The sequence below is a fragment of the Drosophila sulfurigaster genome, chromosome 2R, assembly GCF_023558435.1.
Source record: "Drosophila sulfurigaster albostrigata strain 15112-1811.04 chromosome 2R, ASM2355843v2, whole genome shotgun sequence".
NCBI classification, from domain to species: Eukaryota; Metazoa; Arthropoda; class Insecta; order Diptera; family Drosophilidae; genus Drosophila; species Drosophila sulfurigaster.
Window position 1 is genome coordinate 28,339,663 of NC_084882.1, and position 12,699 is coordinate 28,352,361.

Genomic DNA, 12,699 nt, shown 5'->3' on the forward strand with positions numbered 1-12,699 from the left:
ACCAGTTTTGCTGTCAAGAGCCTAACAAACCTAACTAAAAGCTATCGGGGTAACTAAGGGGCAAACCTAAAGCACTCAGGATCATGCTAACAAGTACATAATAAGATTTTGGTTTTAACTAAGGCTGGCATTAGGTTTCACATAATACATACATACTATATAATAATTAATAATATACTATGTACGCGTATTATTGTATTGTATTATTACGTTCATTCACTTTATGTTTTTGTTTTTTTGTTGACTATGGCAAACCGAGAGAATTTATCTAAATTGATTTCTGAAATCTTATACGCAAATTGGTCCGCTATCAAAATCTTGGTTAATAATTTTTCTACACAAATTCAACAATATAATAGGTATGTACTAGGTATATAATATTAATATAGTAATATGTATGGATGTATGATCTTTATCATTCACGTTCTTCATTATTATTCAGTGTATGTTTTGTATGTTTACTGTGTGCATAAGAAATGAGCAAAGTCATAATATATAATAAGAATTAACTATAAGAATAATTACAATAGTTTAACATCAGTTAATTGAAACTGTTTACTGTGTACGTGGTTTTGGATAGGAATATACATCATCATCATTTCTTTATACATAATAACTAATGCCATTTTAATATCAATTAACAGCAAAACAACGCGAACAATTTGAATTCCTCAAATCGACTTTAACTCCTACACCTATGCACAAGCCAACCAACGATTTCGATTGTTAAATACCATAATATTGTTTGTTGTGAACCGTTTTTACTTCAAGTTAATCATAGATATACATTTTTCATTAAAAATTTGCGTTTTTAAAAAACAGGCAACTTATATGTTCCATTCTTCGCACACACATTCTTCGATAACTTCGATGTTTAGTTTTCCTCATTTTTTGGTTTGTTTTTTTTTTCGATTTTTCATTTTGTGTTTATTAAAACTAACTCTACAATTTCTTAATGAGCGGCAAAAAATTGTGCTTATTGCCTAGTGTAAGGATCCCAAATGCAAACATTGGATCCTCACGCGAAGCTTGAACCTTTGACTAAAGCTAATTTATTATAACTGCATTATACTTTAAGTGTTAATAAATTTCAGCAAATAATTGTAAATGAATACATATTCAAATATACATACAATAAAATGCATTATGCACTAAACTTTGAAAGTGGAAAGTAAACAATTCTGAAGAAATGAATTAGGCGTCTTTTGTTTTCGTGTATTTCTTGTCGTTCGATCATCTCATATATATAGTTAGATAGATGGCTATGATTCTGAGTATTATTTATACATTTTTCAAGCGACGAAAGTAAAGCAATTTGTTTTTAATAGATTTTGTTGGTGGTAAATAGTTATACAGCAATTGATTGATAGTCAGAAAGGAGACTTTTTGCCAACAAACGGAACAGAACGGAATGGAACGGAAATGCTCGATTCTGCTGTTCGATTTGATTCCGTTCTGTTCCCAGTACAAATGCTCCATATAATTGTCTTAAGTATTTTGTTTGCTTTTGTATTTGTCTTCTGTTTTAAGTTAATGAAGGTTGTTTTGTTTTATGTAAATACACATTGTAATTGGTTTTTAGTATTTTGGTATTTTGTTTTTGGTTTATCATTTAGTAGATAGATTGTTAGTTAGTTAGATAAAAATTGTATGTCTTATTACGTTTAAATATGTAGGTACTTTGGCTTTTCATTTGAGATATTCATATATCATTATCATTATCATTATGATCATATCCAGTATAATGCTGATCTTATAGTATGTGCGAGTATGTCATGCGATGTATGCAAAGTATGTTTATGTGTATTTGATATGTATGCCGTTACGTTTCAGATGTAATAGTTTTTTCTTTCGATTTCTTTTCATTTCATTGTTTTTTCCCAAAAATCAAAATTCAAATTGTATTCATATGATTTGCATGTCGGTGCGATTTGGGTGTGTGGGGGTGGGGAGGGAGAAGTTATGTTGATCATCTTCTAAAAGATGTTGGGGATAAAATCTATGTATGCAAAATATACTTGTAATGCTTGTCCTATTATTCATCTATAATTAATAATATATTTTCATTTCTGTTTTTTGGTTTTTTTTGTTTGGTATGCAGGTTGTGTTCTCTGATAACATCAGTCCCAAAGTGGTATATATAATATATGTATATGTTATATGCATATGTGGTTGTAATGTGTATGTGTGTTTATGGGATGAGTTCTCGAGTACTGCCAACTGTCCCCAATGCGAGTATTTGTCTGTCACCTCAAATATAATACATGCATGTGTTATGCATGTTTTGCTTGAACATTTTACATTTTACATAACGCCGCACTTCTCCTTGACGCCACCAGCTCCACTGGCGCCCGCCTCTCCATTCTCCGGTATGGCACCATTTGTCTCCTTGCATTTCTTCTCCTTTTTCTGCTTCTTTTGCTTTTTCGTATCCAACTGCAGCGAGACGGTGCGCGTCTTCTCCATGTTGAGCAGCTCCTGAAACAGCTCGGTGACATTGTGATTGGTCTTGGCCGACGTCTCCATGAATGATATGCTCCAAGTGGTGGCCTGCGCTTGCCCCTCAATTTGCGACACCTCACGCAGCTCGGTGCTCTCATCGCATTTATTGCCCACCAGCATCACGGGTATCGAATTCACATCACCCTAAAAATAGACAAGAGGATTAGGGGCGTAAAAAAAACGGAGGTGAAGAAGAGCGCATTTGGCTAACCTTCAGCTCTTTGATTAGCGCCCAAATGGGTCGCAATTCCTCGAGACTCTGTTTGGAGCACACCGAATAGACCAGAATGAAGGCGTGACCCTTGGAGATGGACAAACGCTGCATGGCGGGGAACTGATGTGAACCCGTCGTATCCGTAATTTGCAATGTGCAAATGTTCTTATTGCAGCTGATCACCTGCATGAAAGGACATTAGAAATAGAAATGACATATGTTTAAGTGGGTCCAACCTGTCGGTAAGTGTCCTCGATGGTGGGTATATAGCTCTCGCGGAATGTGCCCTTGATGAAGCGCAGCACAAGGGAACTTTTGCCAACGCCACCGGCACCAAAGACCACCACTCGATAGTCGTTGCTCTGTTCGGGCGCCGCACGTGTCACTTGATTCTTTTGCTCCGTCATCTTGGAATCTAGGCTACTGTGTGGTGTGGTGTGGTGGGGTCTGGTGTGGTGGGAGGACCTCCTTGGTAAGTTGCCGAAAACAACGGCAACAACAACAACAATATGTGTGGAGTCCTCTGCCGCCCCTCTAGCTGTTTTTCGCTGTTGTCGAGTTGTGCCGGGTTTTTGTGTGGAATGTTTTGTGTTGTGTTGTGTTTTACTTGAGCGCCATACTTTGGTTTATCTGCAACGATTAAGAAACAAATCAATATTGCGACCACACACGCACAACAACCTCTTCAGAACACGCTTCGCTTGCGTCTGGGGACATTTTGTTTTTTTGGGGGTTCATAATGTGCTAGGTTACTCTGTGCCAATTTTAGCAAAATGTATTTAAAAAACAAAAAGGTAAGGAGCAGGGTATTGATTTTTATTTTCATTTTGTTGTTGTTGTTCTTGTTGTTGTTGTAGTTATTTGTTGTCAAAATTAACGAAAGCAGAGATCTAGCTATATAGCCATAGGCAACGCCAACGTCATTGCCAATATCATCATCATCATTATTATTATGATTACATACTATTATTGCTACGTGGGCGGCCTGGGCACGAGGGGTGCGGGTGATTATACCCGTTAACAACAGAGCAGAAGGGTATTAAACATATGTGGCCACTGAAAAAGTTTTGAATCCAGTCAGCTTTTATAAGTAATCAAAGGAACATCTTTAAAACACCTTCTGGAGTTACAAATTATACTCGTAAATGTAAGAAAATAATACCTACTTAAATTTGTGTATTACTCTATCATTAAATTGAACTAAATTAGTTTTTTATGTTGACTGTGTACTGGATGTAAACAAAATAAAAAACAAATCAAACAAAATTCTATACAGCTGAAACTAATAAGGCTAAAGAGATCAACACATTAACAGATCAAATACAAACCAAGTTTGTTTTAGAGTTCACAGATCTTACACACTCATCTAATAGAAAAATATACAAAAACAACTATCTTCGATCTTTACTGCTTTACAGCTTTTGGAAAAACAAATTTCGTGGAGTCTAAATCTATAGCATACTTTTTGGCGCTCACAATTTATAACTATTTATTTTGTAACGGGTATTTCACAGTTGAGCACACTTGACTGTAGCTTTCTTACTTGTTTTTTGATTGTGATTGGGGCTCAGGTATCAACTCGTTCACATTATGGTCACACACACACACGTGCACACTTATACACACACACACACAGGGGCACAGCACACGCCTACAGAGTATAAATAGATGCTTTGAAGTGCAGGCGATTACAACAACAAAATTACCAGCAACAACAACAACAACAAATGCGTGGGCTAAATAATCGCTAGCCCTTCCTACACACACACACACACATATCACTATATACGCTCATATGTATTTATATACTAGCATGCAGGAGTATTGGTGACCACAAACTTTAAATTGTTCACTTCCGCACACACTGTGTCCTTTTGTCGTGTGCTGCCACCTAATTTCCTACGCAGTGCTTGCCGTTGCCTTACTGTTTTGCTCTTTTTTGTTGTCTTTCCCACGCCCACAAACTTACACACCCACACTCACGCACACTAACACACACGCACATAGGAGACACAGCTCACGCACAACATTTTGTACACGCGTTAGTCGTTGATTTTTTTCTTCTTTTTTTTTTGCTTATTTTATTTTGACTTGGATTTATTGATTTTATGTGTGTTGCATTTGCACCTACATATAATACACGCACACACACACACACACGCACACTCGCATTAACCAGTAGGCAATTGAAATAGAAAAATACACAAATTTGTCAGTTTGCCTGTGTTGTTTTTTTTTTCTCCTAGTTCCTTGTTATTGCCTTGACTGTGGCTTCTTTTACGATAGGCGAAGGGGGCGGGGAGATAACCATAACAATAATAATAAACAATGGAAAATTGCGTATTTTATTTACTTGCAGCTCTTGCATTTCGTTGCACATAAATTTCGTTTTGGCAAAATGTCACACGACTTTTCCTGCTGTGCTGCAGCCGCACTCAGAAATCGGAAAAACACAGACGAACTAACTCTCTCCGCATTCGCATTCGCTTTCGCAGGCCGAAGCCGATGATGAATGGACAGATAGACAACAAGGGTTTTCCTACATTGAGAACGAACACACACGCTCGCTGTGTACGACGATAAGAAATCCCAGTACCGCCCCATTAATCCACCACACGTTTCTTTCTTTTATTTTGCTCTCGCTTCACACGCAAGCGCATTCGCTCGCACATCAAAAGAGGCGCGCATATAAGAAACTTTCTTTAGCCGAGACACAAACCCCACCACACAGCTTTCAAAGTTGTTGCCGCAACGATTTTTGCACACGGCACGAAAGAATTTTGTAGCCGGCCGGTCGCGTGTGCAAAACTGGAATTAAATTGCCCGCCCGATGTGGAAAGCCTCGATTCGAAAGTGTATAAAATCGGGCGACATCCGTGGATTGTGCATCAGTTGTATTCTGCAGCAAAAAGCAAAGTGACTCAGCACTTGAGTGAAAAATCAAAAAGTTTTCTTCGTCTTCAGTGAAAAGTGAAAAAACAATTTATAGCAAAATGCCTTGCCCATGCGGAAGTGGTAAGTTTAGCAAAAGGATCAAATTGAAAAGTGAGGTTATGTCAAAATTAATTAATTGATTTTATTGCTTTATTCAGGTTGCAAATGCGCCTCTGAGACCAACAAGGGTTCCTGCAACTGCGGAACTGACTGCAAGTGCGGTGGCGAGAACAAGAAGTCGTGCGGTTGCGCTTCCAAGTGAACCAGAAGCATCATCAATCTTCAAGCTTAAAATACATTTTCCTATATTATACGCACATACATATAACATGCTTACATAATTTGTATTCAAAGCAATGTAAACTTGACTGTCTGATTCTCTCAATTAACTGAATTATATGCAATAAACCAAAATTGAAATTATACTCGACGCTGTGTCATTTCTTCTGCTTGTGCAATCTCTTGACTGTCCAATTATGCTTTTCTAGGTTAAGTAACTTTTTTTACCGACTGGCCTCAGTCTCGTCGCTATCTCTGTCTTTTTCACTTGATTTTGCAGCTTGTGGGAAATTTGAAACCTTTTCCCCATTTACTTTGTGCTTTCATTAAGTTGTCGTTGCAGTATTTTGTTTCTCTATGTAAAAGCCAAAAGTATTGCGTACTGTACAAGTAGTTAAGTATGTTTGTGTGCATGTATGTACATATGTATATATGTATAGGCAAAGGTATGTGTTATGTATGTATGCATAAGAATGTTATGCAATTTCAAGGAAATAGCTGACCAGGTTTTTTTCATAATTGATAAGAATAATTACAAAGGCGTTTCTGAGAACGTCGCTGAAAAAGTAATGTTTCTGTGTAAGAAAAATACATAATTGTTTTTATGATGTAAATAAATACTGTATAAGTTTGTATTGTATGAGTTTTCGCATAATCTGAGTCATAAGATCACCAATCATCTGACATTTTCCAAGTGCGCAATTTAAAGTGCGCCGCAAGGTAAAGAACAAAACCTTCGCTGTTTCTATTTCCACATGGCAAAAGGTCGTTTTAGGCCAATAGGTAACCATACCCCTTTTAACCTTTTGCGCCCACAAACAACTCTTAGTGGAGATCGACAACGGCTCAGCTAACCAACCTATGCTAATTGCTGAAACGTAGTTTGGGCCGTAAAAAAAATACTCGCAAAGTGGTAGCTTTAACAAATCGCTTTTATTATCTAAGACTAAAAGTAAGTGTAAGTAGGTCTCACTACTGGTGTGCAACCGTATCTACATACATAAAGACTTATGTACATAAATACATACATATAACGGCTATCAGTGGAAGAACAACAATAATTGTGGGTGTGCAAGTGAGCAAGATATATACATCTAATGCAGGTAATGTTGAAATTGTGTAAAAAAAGTACACATACAAGCATTCTCAATACTAAGATAATTGTTCGTTTATGTGCGCAATTGCCATTTTGCACCAACCTTTTTTCAATTTGTGTTAAGTTTTTAATTTAAACATGTAATTTTAAAAGCTATAATTCTCGATAGCATTTCATCGAAGGTCGATAACCTTAGATTGATATCAATTATGCTTGTCAAGTGGCAACCCTAATTTGGGGGGTGAAAATAGTGGGAACTCGTTTTCAAATTGTGAATTGTTATTGTTAATGTAATAAATATATGCAGCTGATGTCACGCAATATGCACAAATTGGGGCAAGCATAGGTAAATCGCAATAGCTCATCGTGTAAACGATTGCTTGCTTTATAAATATGAAGTGGGTGTTGTTTGTTTACTTGATAACAATATTTTGTGTCAGACGCTTTACAAAGTCAACGTTGAGGAAATTGGCCATCAGTGTGAGCACCGATTTCTTAGGTGGTCGACAATGCCGCAATCCCGCCTCCTGACAGCACACATTGGGAAAGCAGTCCAGCGTGGATGTGCAGGCCTTTGGATGCAGATCAAAGATGGGCGGCGGCGGCGCCGTGCACTCCAAGTACTCCGACACTGCGAGAGGGAAAAGAAGCAGTTCAGTGTTGTGAAGTGCGAGTATTTTCAGTTTCAGTGCTTACGATAATCAAAGGAGCGCTTGACTGGCACTGGAACTGTTTCCAACTCTGGCTGTGAGGTGCGACAGTATCGTCGACGTCCATCTGGGCAACAGACGCGTGGCCAGCAATCCATGTCTGTGCGACATTCCTGCACATCCCACCAGAGTTCGGCCAGCGGACGAGTCGGGCACTTGCGAGGTATTAAACCGAGTATGGCTAAAAAGAGAATATATTATTAACAATTGTCTTTTGGATTTTCAGGCAAATAACAAACGTGCGTGTGCCGTCTCCTCTAGCGGTTTAGCAATACCAGCCACGCAGCTGTTGGCGCCAAAGATGTCGCAGCAGATTTCGTCTCGCTGCCAGACCACACAATCCTTGTCCGTCTTGCAGATCTTGGGGAACAACTGGAAACGTACTTCGTTCTCCCGCGGGCAATTGAAACGCTGTCGTAGATCGGCAGCAGCTCGTTTATCCTTCTCCTTATCCTTGCCACTGGCACTGGGAAAAGTGATTGTGGGCAACGCAATGCGGAATGGCCCCTCCGTGGATCGTGTTGGAGTTGGTATCGTCGTGGTTGTTGTCGTCGATGTTGTTGTACTGCGCCTGGGCTTCACTGTGGTCTTCTGCTGCTTGCGATAGCCAAGTTTCTCGTCCTTGGAACTGCTCGACGGCGAGTGCGTGAACTTCTTGGGCGGATGTGGATGCGGCTGCTTTGTGGGCGCACTTACGGGTACAAGACTTTGCTGGCCAAAGCTCCAGAAGTTCGGATTGAAGAAATTGAAGCCATTGGCCAAACTGGGACGCGGCGCTAAGCGTGATAGTTGTTGTATTTATTAAATATTCATACATATATAGATTGGATTGGTTAACAATGGTCATTAACAGTTCTGCTCTAAATAGCAATAGCATTGCAAGACAACTAAAGCGCAGTTCCCGCCACCCAATAATAAACACACTCTCGTCTCGTTAAACAAAAGCTGAAAGTGAAATAATGTTTCAGTTGAAGTTGGTTGGCGCTGGAGCGAAAAGCGATCCCGACAAATAAATGGTAACCATACGCCCCGTTGCCCACTTTTTAGTGGTTACCAATAAAACTATGAGCATAAATCCCATTCACCGGCAGTTAATTGTAATCTCTGACCAAATTATTCAATACAATGCATAACTATATTTCTCTAATGAATTTGTAGATGGGAACAAACTTACTACTTATTGAAAATCTATCTTTTAACTAAGAAATTTTATTTTAATAAAATTATAAGATGTAACGACTTCTTTCTAATTGAAACTGATGAGAAAATGTTAAAAGTGTTTGTTGCCTGCAAGCTGTTTTATCACTAAATTATGGTACTATTTACTTTATTCAGTCTTAAGTTGTCCGATTCCGATAAACAAATGCTTTATGTCTGACAATGAGTTTGTTGATCCAAGTGGTCTTTGTCTTCCAGCTAAATTTTTATTATAATACAATGATAAACACTAAATTGTTATGAGAGTATTGTAAAAAGTGAAAGGGAAGTCTGGGAACAGAAATATAATCGCTACCAAGAGCTCTTGCGTATAAACATTGATATATATACGTAAATCTTGTAGAGTTTGCTGACTAACGCGTAGTCAAGACTGCTTAGCTCAAGTGTTCTCATTTATAAAGTGCATTAACAAATACACTAACTTTAAGCATCAACTTATGTAGAAGTGAAGTAAATCTTAAACCTAAAATCAAAAGGTCTAATTTTTTCTTTTATTCCCACAAATATTTAAAATTCGAACTAAAAAAGACTACCCAATAAGTTTTTTACCCAAATTCATGAACGTATAATGACGAAAGTATTTAGTTTTCCCAGATTGATAAATTGTTCAGTAAATATCGCTCGCTTATAATTACACTATAGCATGTAAACAATAGAGGTCTAAAAGTCGCGGTCTCGCCGAATTACAACCAGCTATCACCTTTGTATTATTCATTTACCCAGTTTAATGAGTTTGGGGAGTCTGGTTTAATGAGTTTTTGGGAGCCGTGCAAAACACAATAATCGCAATTGCAAGCGTAGTTTAATGCAATTACAACAGCTACAGTTTTGGGTTTGGGCTCAGGTAATTAAGACAAGGCTCGACTGTGGAAAATCGAGCAGTGACTGGCGACCCAATTGCCTCGATTAGCTCTGTGAGCCGCAACATCTTCAAGCTATTCAATGACGCATACAAACTACCAAAATAAAACAACAAAAAAAAAAAACCCACAACATTTTTGCGCATCATAAAGCGAGCTAATTGTTAGTCAAGTTCAAGGCGATCATATTTAAATTTTAGCGCTTTACAAAAAATGTGCTAAAATCGATATCCTTGATTAAGGGTGACAATATTAGAGCACTCAACTGCTAAATAAATGTGTCTATTAATTGCACCTTGAACCGTGCATTACATTTGCATTTGCATACGAATAAAAACTTCAAATAAAAGCTTATCAAGGTCTAACTTTAGTTGCAGTCACAATACAACAAAGGCAACAACAACAAAAACAATGCGAATTTGAAAGCTCTGCAAGCGACTGCTCCAGTTATCGACACTGACACCGCATAATTATCGAAACTAGCTTGTTTTCTTTAGCCCGCCGCATTCAGACAACTTCTCAAAGTTCGTTGTTGTTGTTGTTGCTGTTGCTGTCGCCTTTACCAATCTTTTAAACCGAAAGCTAGGTCAGTGCCAGCACCAAGAGTAGTTTGCCTTTGCAGCGGTCAGTCGATGCAATTGCTTTGCTCCTGCTAAACGCAACTTACTTGTTGTCGTTGTGGTTGTTGTAGTCGTAGTTGTTGTTGTTGTGGTAGTGTTGGTAAGTGGCCTGCGTCGCATAACAACTTGATTACGCCTGCGCATGGTCTGCACTCGATTGTTGTTATTTTTGTTGCTATTGCTGGCGGGCAGCGCAGTTTCTGCCTCATCAAGCGGCAGCGGCAGCCTGTATTGTGCAACACCGCGAGATCTTTGGCCACGGGAACTGGAACTGATATGCTGACGACTTTGGCTGCTATTTTGGCCAATGTCTGCTGAGACTGTTGCATTTTTTGAGCGACGCGTCGTCGCTGCTGTTGCATCACTTGCCACAATATAAACACTGCTTAGAAGTGGCAGCAGCATTAACACTAACACACTCAACACTGGCAATTCCATTTCTTGTTTAATTAAACGTAACAAAAAGCAGGTCAAGCCAAGTTTAACGAGCACTTTACATCAATTTCAATGGAAATTGATTTACCACTTTGTTGTTGTTGCTTTTCAAATGTTAAATGTCGCGAATATTTTTAATATTTCGAGTATCTCAACACATTTTCACATAGTTTCTTTCTTATTGTGTATAGCTTGGCCAATTGCGAACTGCGATCGCGTTGTTTAGGCTTCAAACAGCCAAAAGCAACTCAGCATTCGAGTGTGCAAAATGTTCACTTTTGGCCAAAATACAACAAAGCTAAAGCCAAAAGCGCACCAACAGCTGAGACGCGTTTTGGCAACAGCAGCTTAGGCTGCTAAGAGAGCCGCTCTCAAAGTGAACAATGAACACGCTCAAGTTAATTCGCTCTTTAACACAGTGGGCCACTCTGCAACAAACTGGTTTTGATTTTTGGGTAAACACTGTGTGGATACCACTAACCCAATATTATAGAAATGAGGAAGTCGAGACAAAACTAGGAGACAGCAGAAGAGAGTGCGTGCTAAACTTCCGTCATGTTGAACATGCAATAAGGATGCAAATCGATTTAAAAATAAGACAACTGTGTTTACATTTACTTGTTATGGGTTTAATCAGACGGAGATTTAAACAAAGAACCTTCGATAGAAGGCAACAACTTGCAAGACAAGGATTCAAGTGACAATTTGCTTTTTTGTATATGTAGCAACATATGTAGTGGCACACAAAACTAAATAATGTGTATGATAGATTCTCTTTCTCATTCCTTGGACTTGTGTTCTCCAGACGTCGGCTGGCGGCTTTGCTGTCATTTAAATCTCCAAATGATTATGTTGATGTTGCTTTGTTGTTGCTGTTGCTGGCATATTAATATACGAAGTCCCGAAAAGCGACTGCTTATATTAATATGCCAAATTTGTTGTTCGACACACTGCACAGAGCATGTCTAATTTGGAAGCGGATACACATTTAATCCAGCTGCAATTAAGCAAATATTTTATTAGTATTTATTGAATTGATCTGTAAATTATTTAGTGTTTAATTACCTTCTTGAAGCCAATATCGTTGGCGTATTCCCTGAAGCACTGACGGCAGATGTTCAGACCGTATTTACGGATCAGACCGTGACGGTTGGAGCATGCACGGCTGCAAATGTTTAAAAGAAGACTCAATCAATACTGACTCATTATTGTAGATTATAACGCATATTGAACTGCTTGAAATCGCATTAAATTGCATAGCTGTTGCTGCAGCGGGCTGTAGAACCATTTAAATTGCGAAAAATGGGAATTGCCCAGCTGCGGCTTTGCTTTGGCCACCCTTCATTAAGGAAACTTGTCAACGTTGTTTTAGCACATATTTCCGTACTCAACCGGGGGCAATAAATTTTGCACTCCACAAGCATAAATACAAAAACAAAAGGAAACAACAACGATATGCATATTGTGTATAGTGGGAGGGAGGAGCACCATGCGTGAATGGAGGGCGTGCTTAACCTCACAAACTCAAAGCAAATCAACTATGCAACAAAATACGTGTTCAAAGTGCAGGCATTCATGCAAATTATATAGCGTTCGGTGCACAATTTTGCGCTCTACACAATAATTACCAGCAACGGGAGCCTTGGCCGTATTTACGGGGATGCGAATACCAGAGAGTAGCGAAACCCATGTTGGCGTTTACGATGGAAAATTCGAAAAGAAAGAAGCAGACGCCAAAAAATGGCTGCTTGACACTTGGTCAGTGTGACCGCAAAAAATATACTAAGTTATACTGCTTTGCTCTCTAATAAATGGCCACACAGGCAAAATC

The 12,699-nt window shown here is 38.7% G+C and overlaps 4 protein-coding genes and 1 long non-coding RNA gene across 5 annotated transcripts; 2 read left to right on the forward strand and 3 right to left on the reverse strand.

Moving 5' to 3' along the window:
• Positions 1 to 226: 226 nt before the first annotated feature.
• Positions 227 to 5,225, reverse strand: LOC133836278 (GTP-binding protein Di-Ras2). Its single transcript, XM_062266668.1, has 4 exons — positions 5,070 to 5,225; positions 2,953 to 3,346; positions 2,714 to 2,899; positions 227 to 2,646 (listed from the first exon to the last, which is right to left on the reverse strand). The coding sequence occupies exons 2-4, from the start codon at positions 3,121 to 3,123 to the stop codon at positions 2,305 to 2,307; spliced, it is 699 nt and encodes a 232-aa protein (XP_062122652.1). The 5' UTR covers positions 3,124 to 3,346; positions 5,070 to 5,225; the 3' UTR covers positions 227 to 2,304.
• A 348-nt stretch (positions 5,226 to 5,573) lies between these two features.
• Positions 5,574 to 6,075, forward strand: LOC133836285 (metallothionein-1). The gene is made up of 2 exons (XM_062266682.1): positions 5,574 to 5,731; positions 5,809 to 6,075. The coding sequence occupies exons 1-2, from the start codon at positions 5,710 to 5,712 to the stop codon at positions 5,910 to 5,912; spliced, it is 126 nt and encodes a 41-aa protein (XP_062122666.1). The 5' UTR covers positions 5,574 to 5,709; the 3' UTR covers positions 5,913 to 6,075.
• A 1,184-nt stretch (positions 6,076 to 7,259) lies between these two features.
• LOC133836287 (uncharacterized) lies at positions 7,260 to 8,192 on the forward strand. Its single transcript, XR_009893697.1, has 3 exons — positions 7,260 to 7,371; positions 7,466 to 7,898; positions 7,962 to 8,192. It is a non-coding gene; the product is annotated as an uncharacterized LOC133836287 (long non-coding RNA).
• LOC133836272 (mucin-2) lies at positions 7,439 to 11,331 on the reverse strand. The gene is made up of 4 exons (XM_062266661.1): positions 10,481 to 11,331; positions 7,975 to 8,511; positions 7,722 to 7,916; positions 7,439 to 7,656 (listed from the first exon to the last, which is right to left on the reverse strand). The coding sequence occupies exons 1-4, from the start codon at positions 10,869 to 10,871 to the stop codon at positions 7,439 to 7,441; spliced, it is 1,341 nt and encodes a 446-aa protein (XP_062122645.1). The 5' UTR covers positions 10,872 to 11,331.
• A 144-nt stretch (positions 11,332 to 11,475) lies between these two features.
• Positions 11,476 to 12,655, reverse strand: LOC133836284 (small ribosomal subunit protein uS14). The gene is made up of 3 exons (XM_062266681.1): positions 12,497 to 12,655; positions 11,934 to 12,033; positions 11,476 to 11,865 (listed from the first exon to the last, which is right to left on the reverse strand). The coding sequence occupies exons 1-3, from the start codon at positions 12,556 to 12,558 to the stop codon at positions 11,857 to 11,859; spliced, it is 171 nt and encodes a 56-aa protein (XP_062122665.1). The 5' UTR covers positions 12,559 to 12,655; the 3' UTR covers positions 11,476 to 11,856.
• Positions 12,656 to 12,699: the final 44 nt, after the last annotated feature.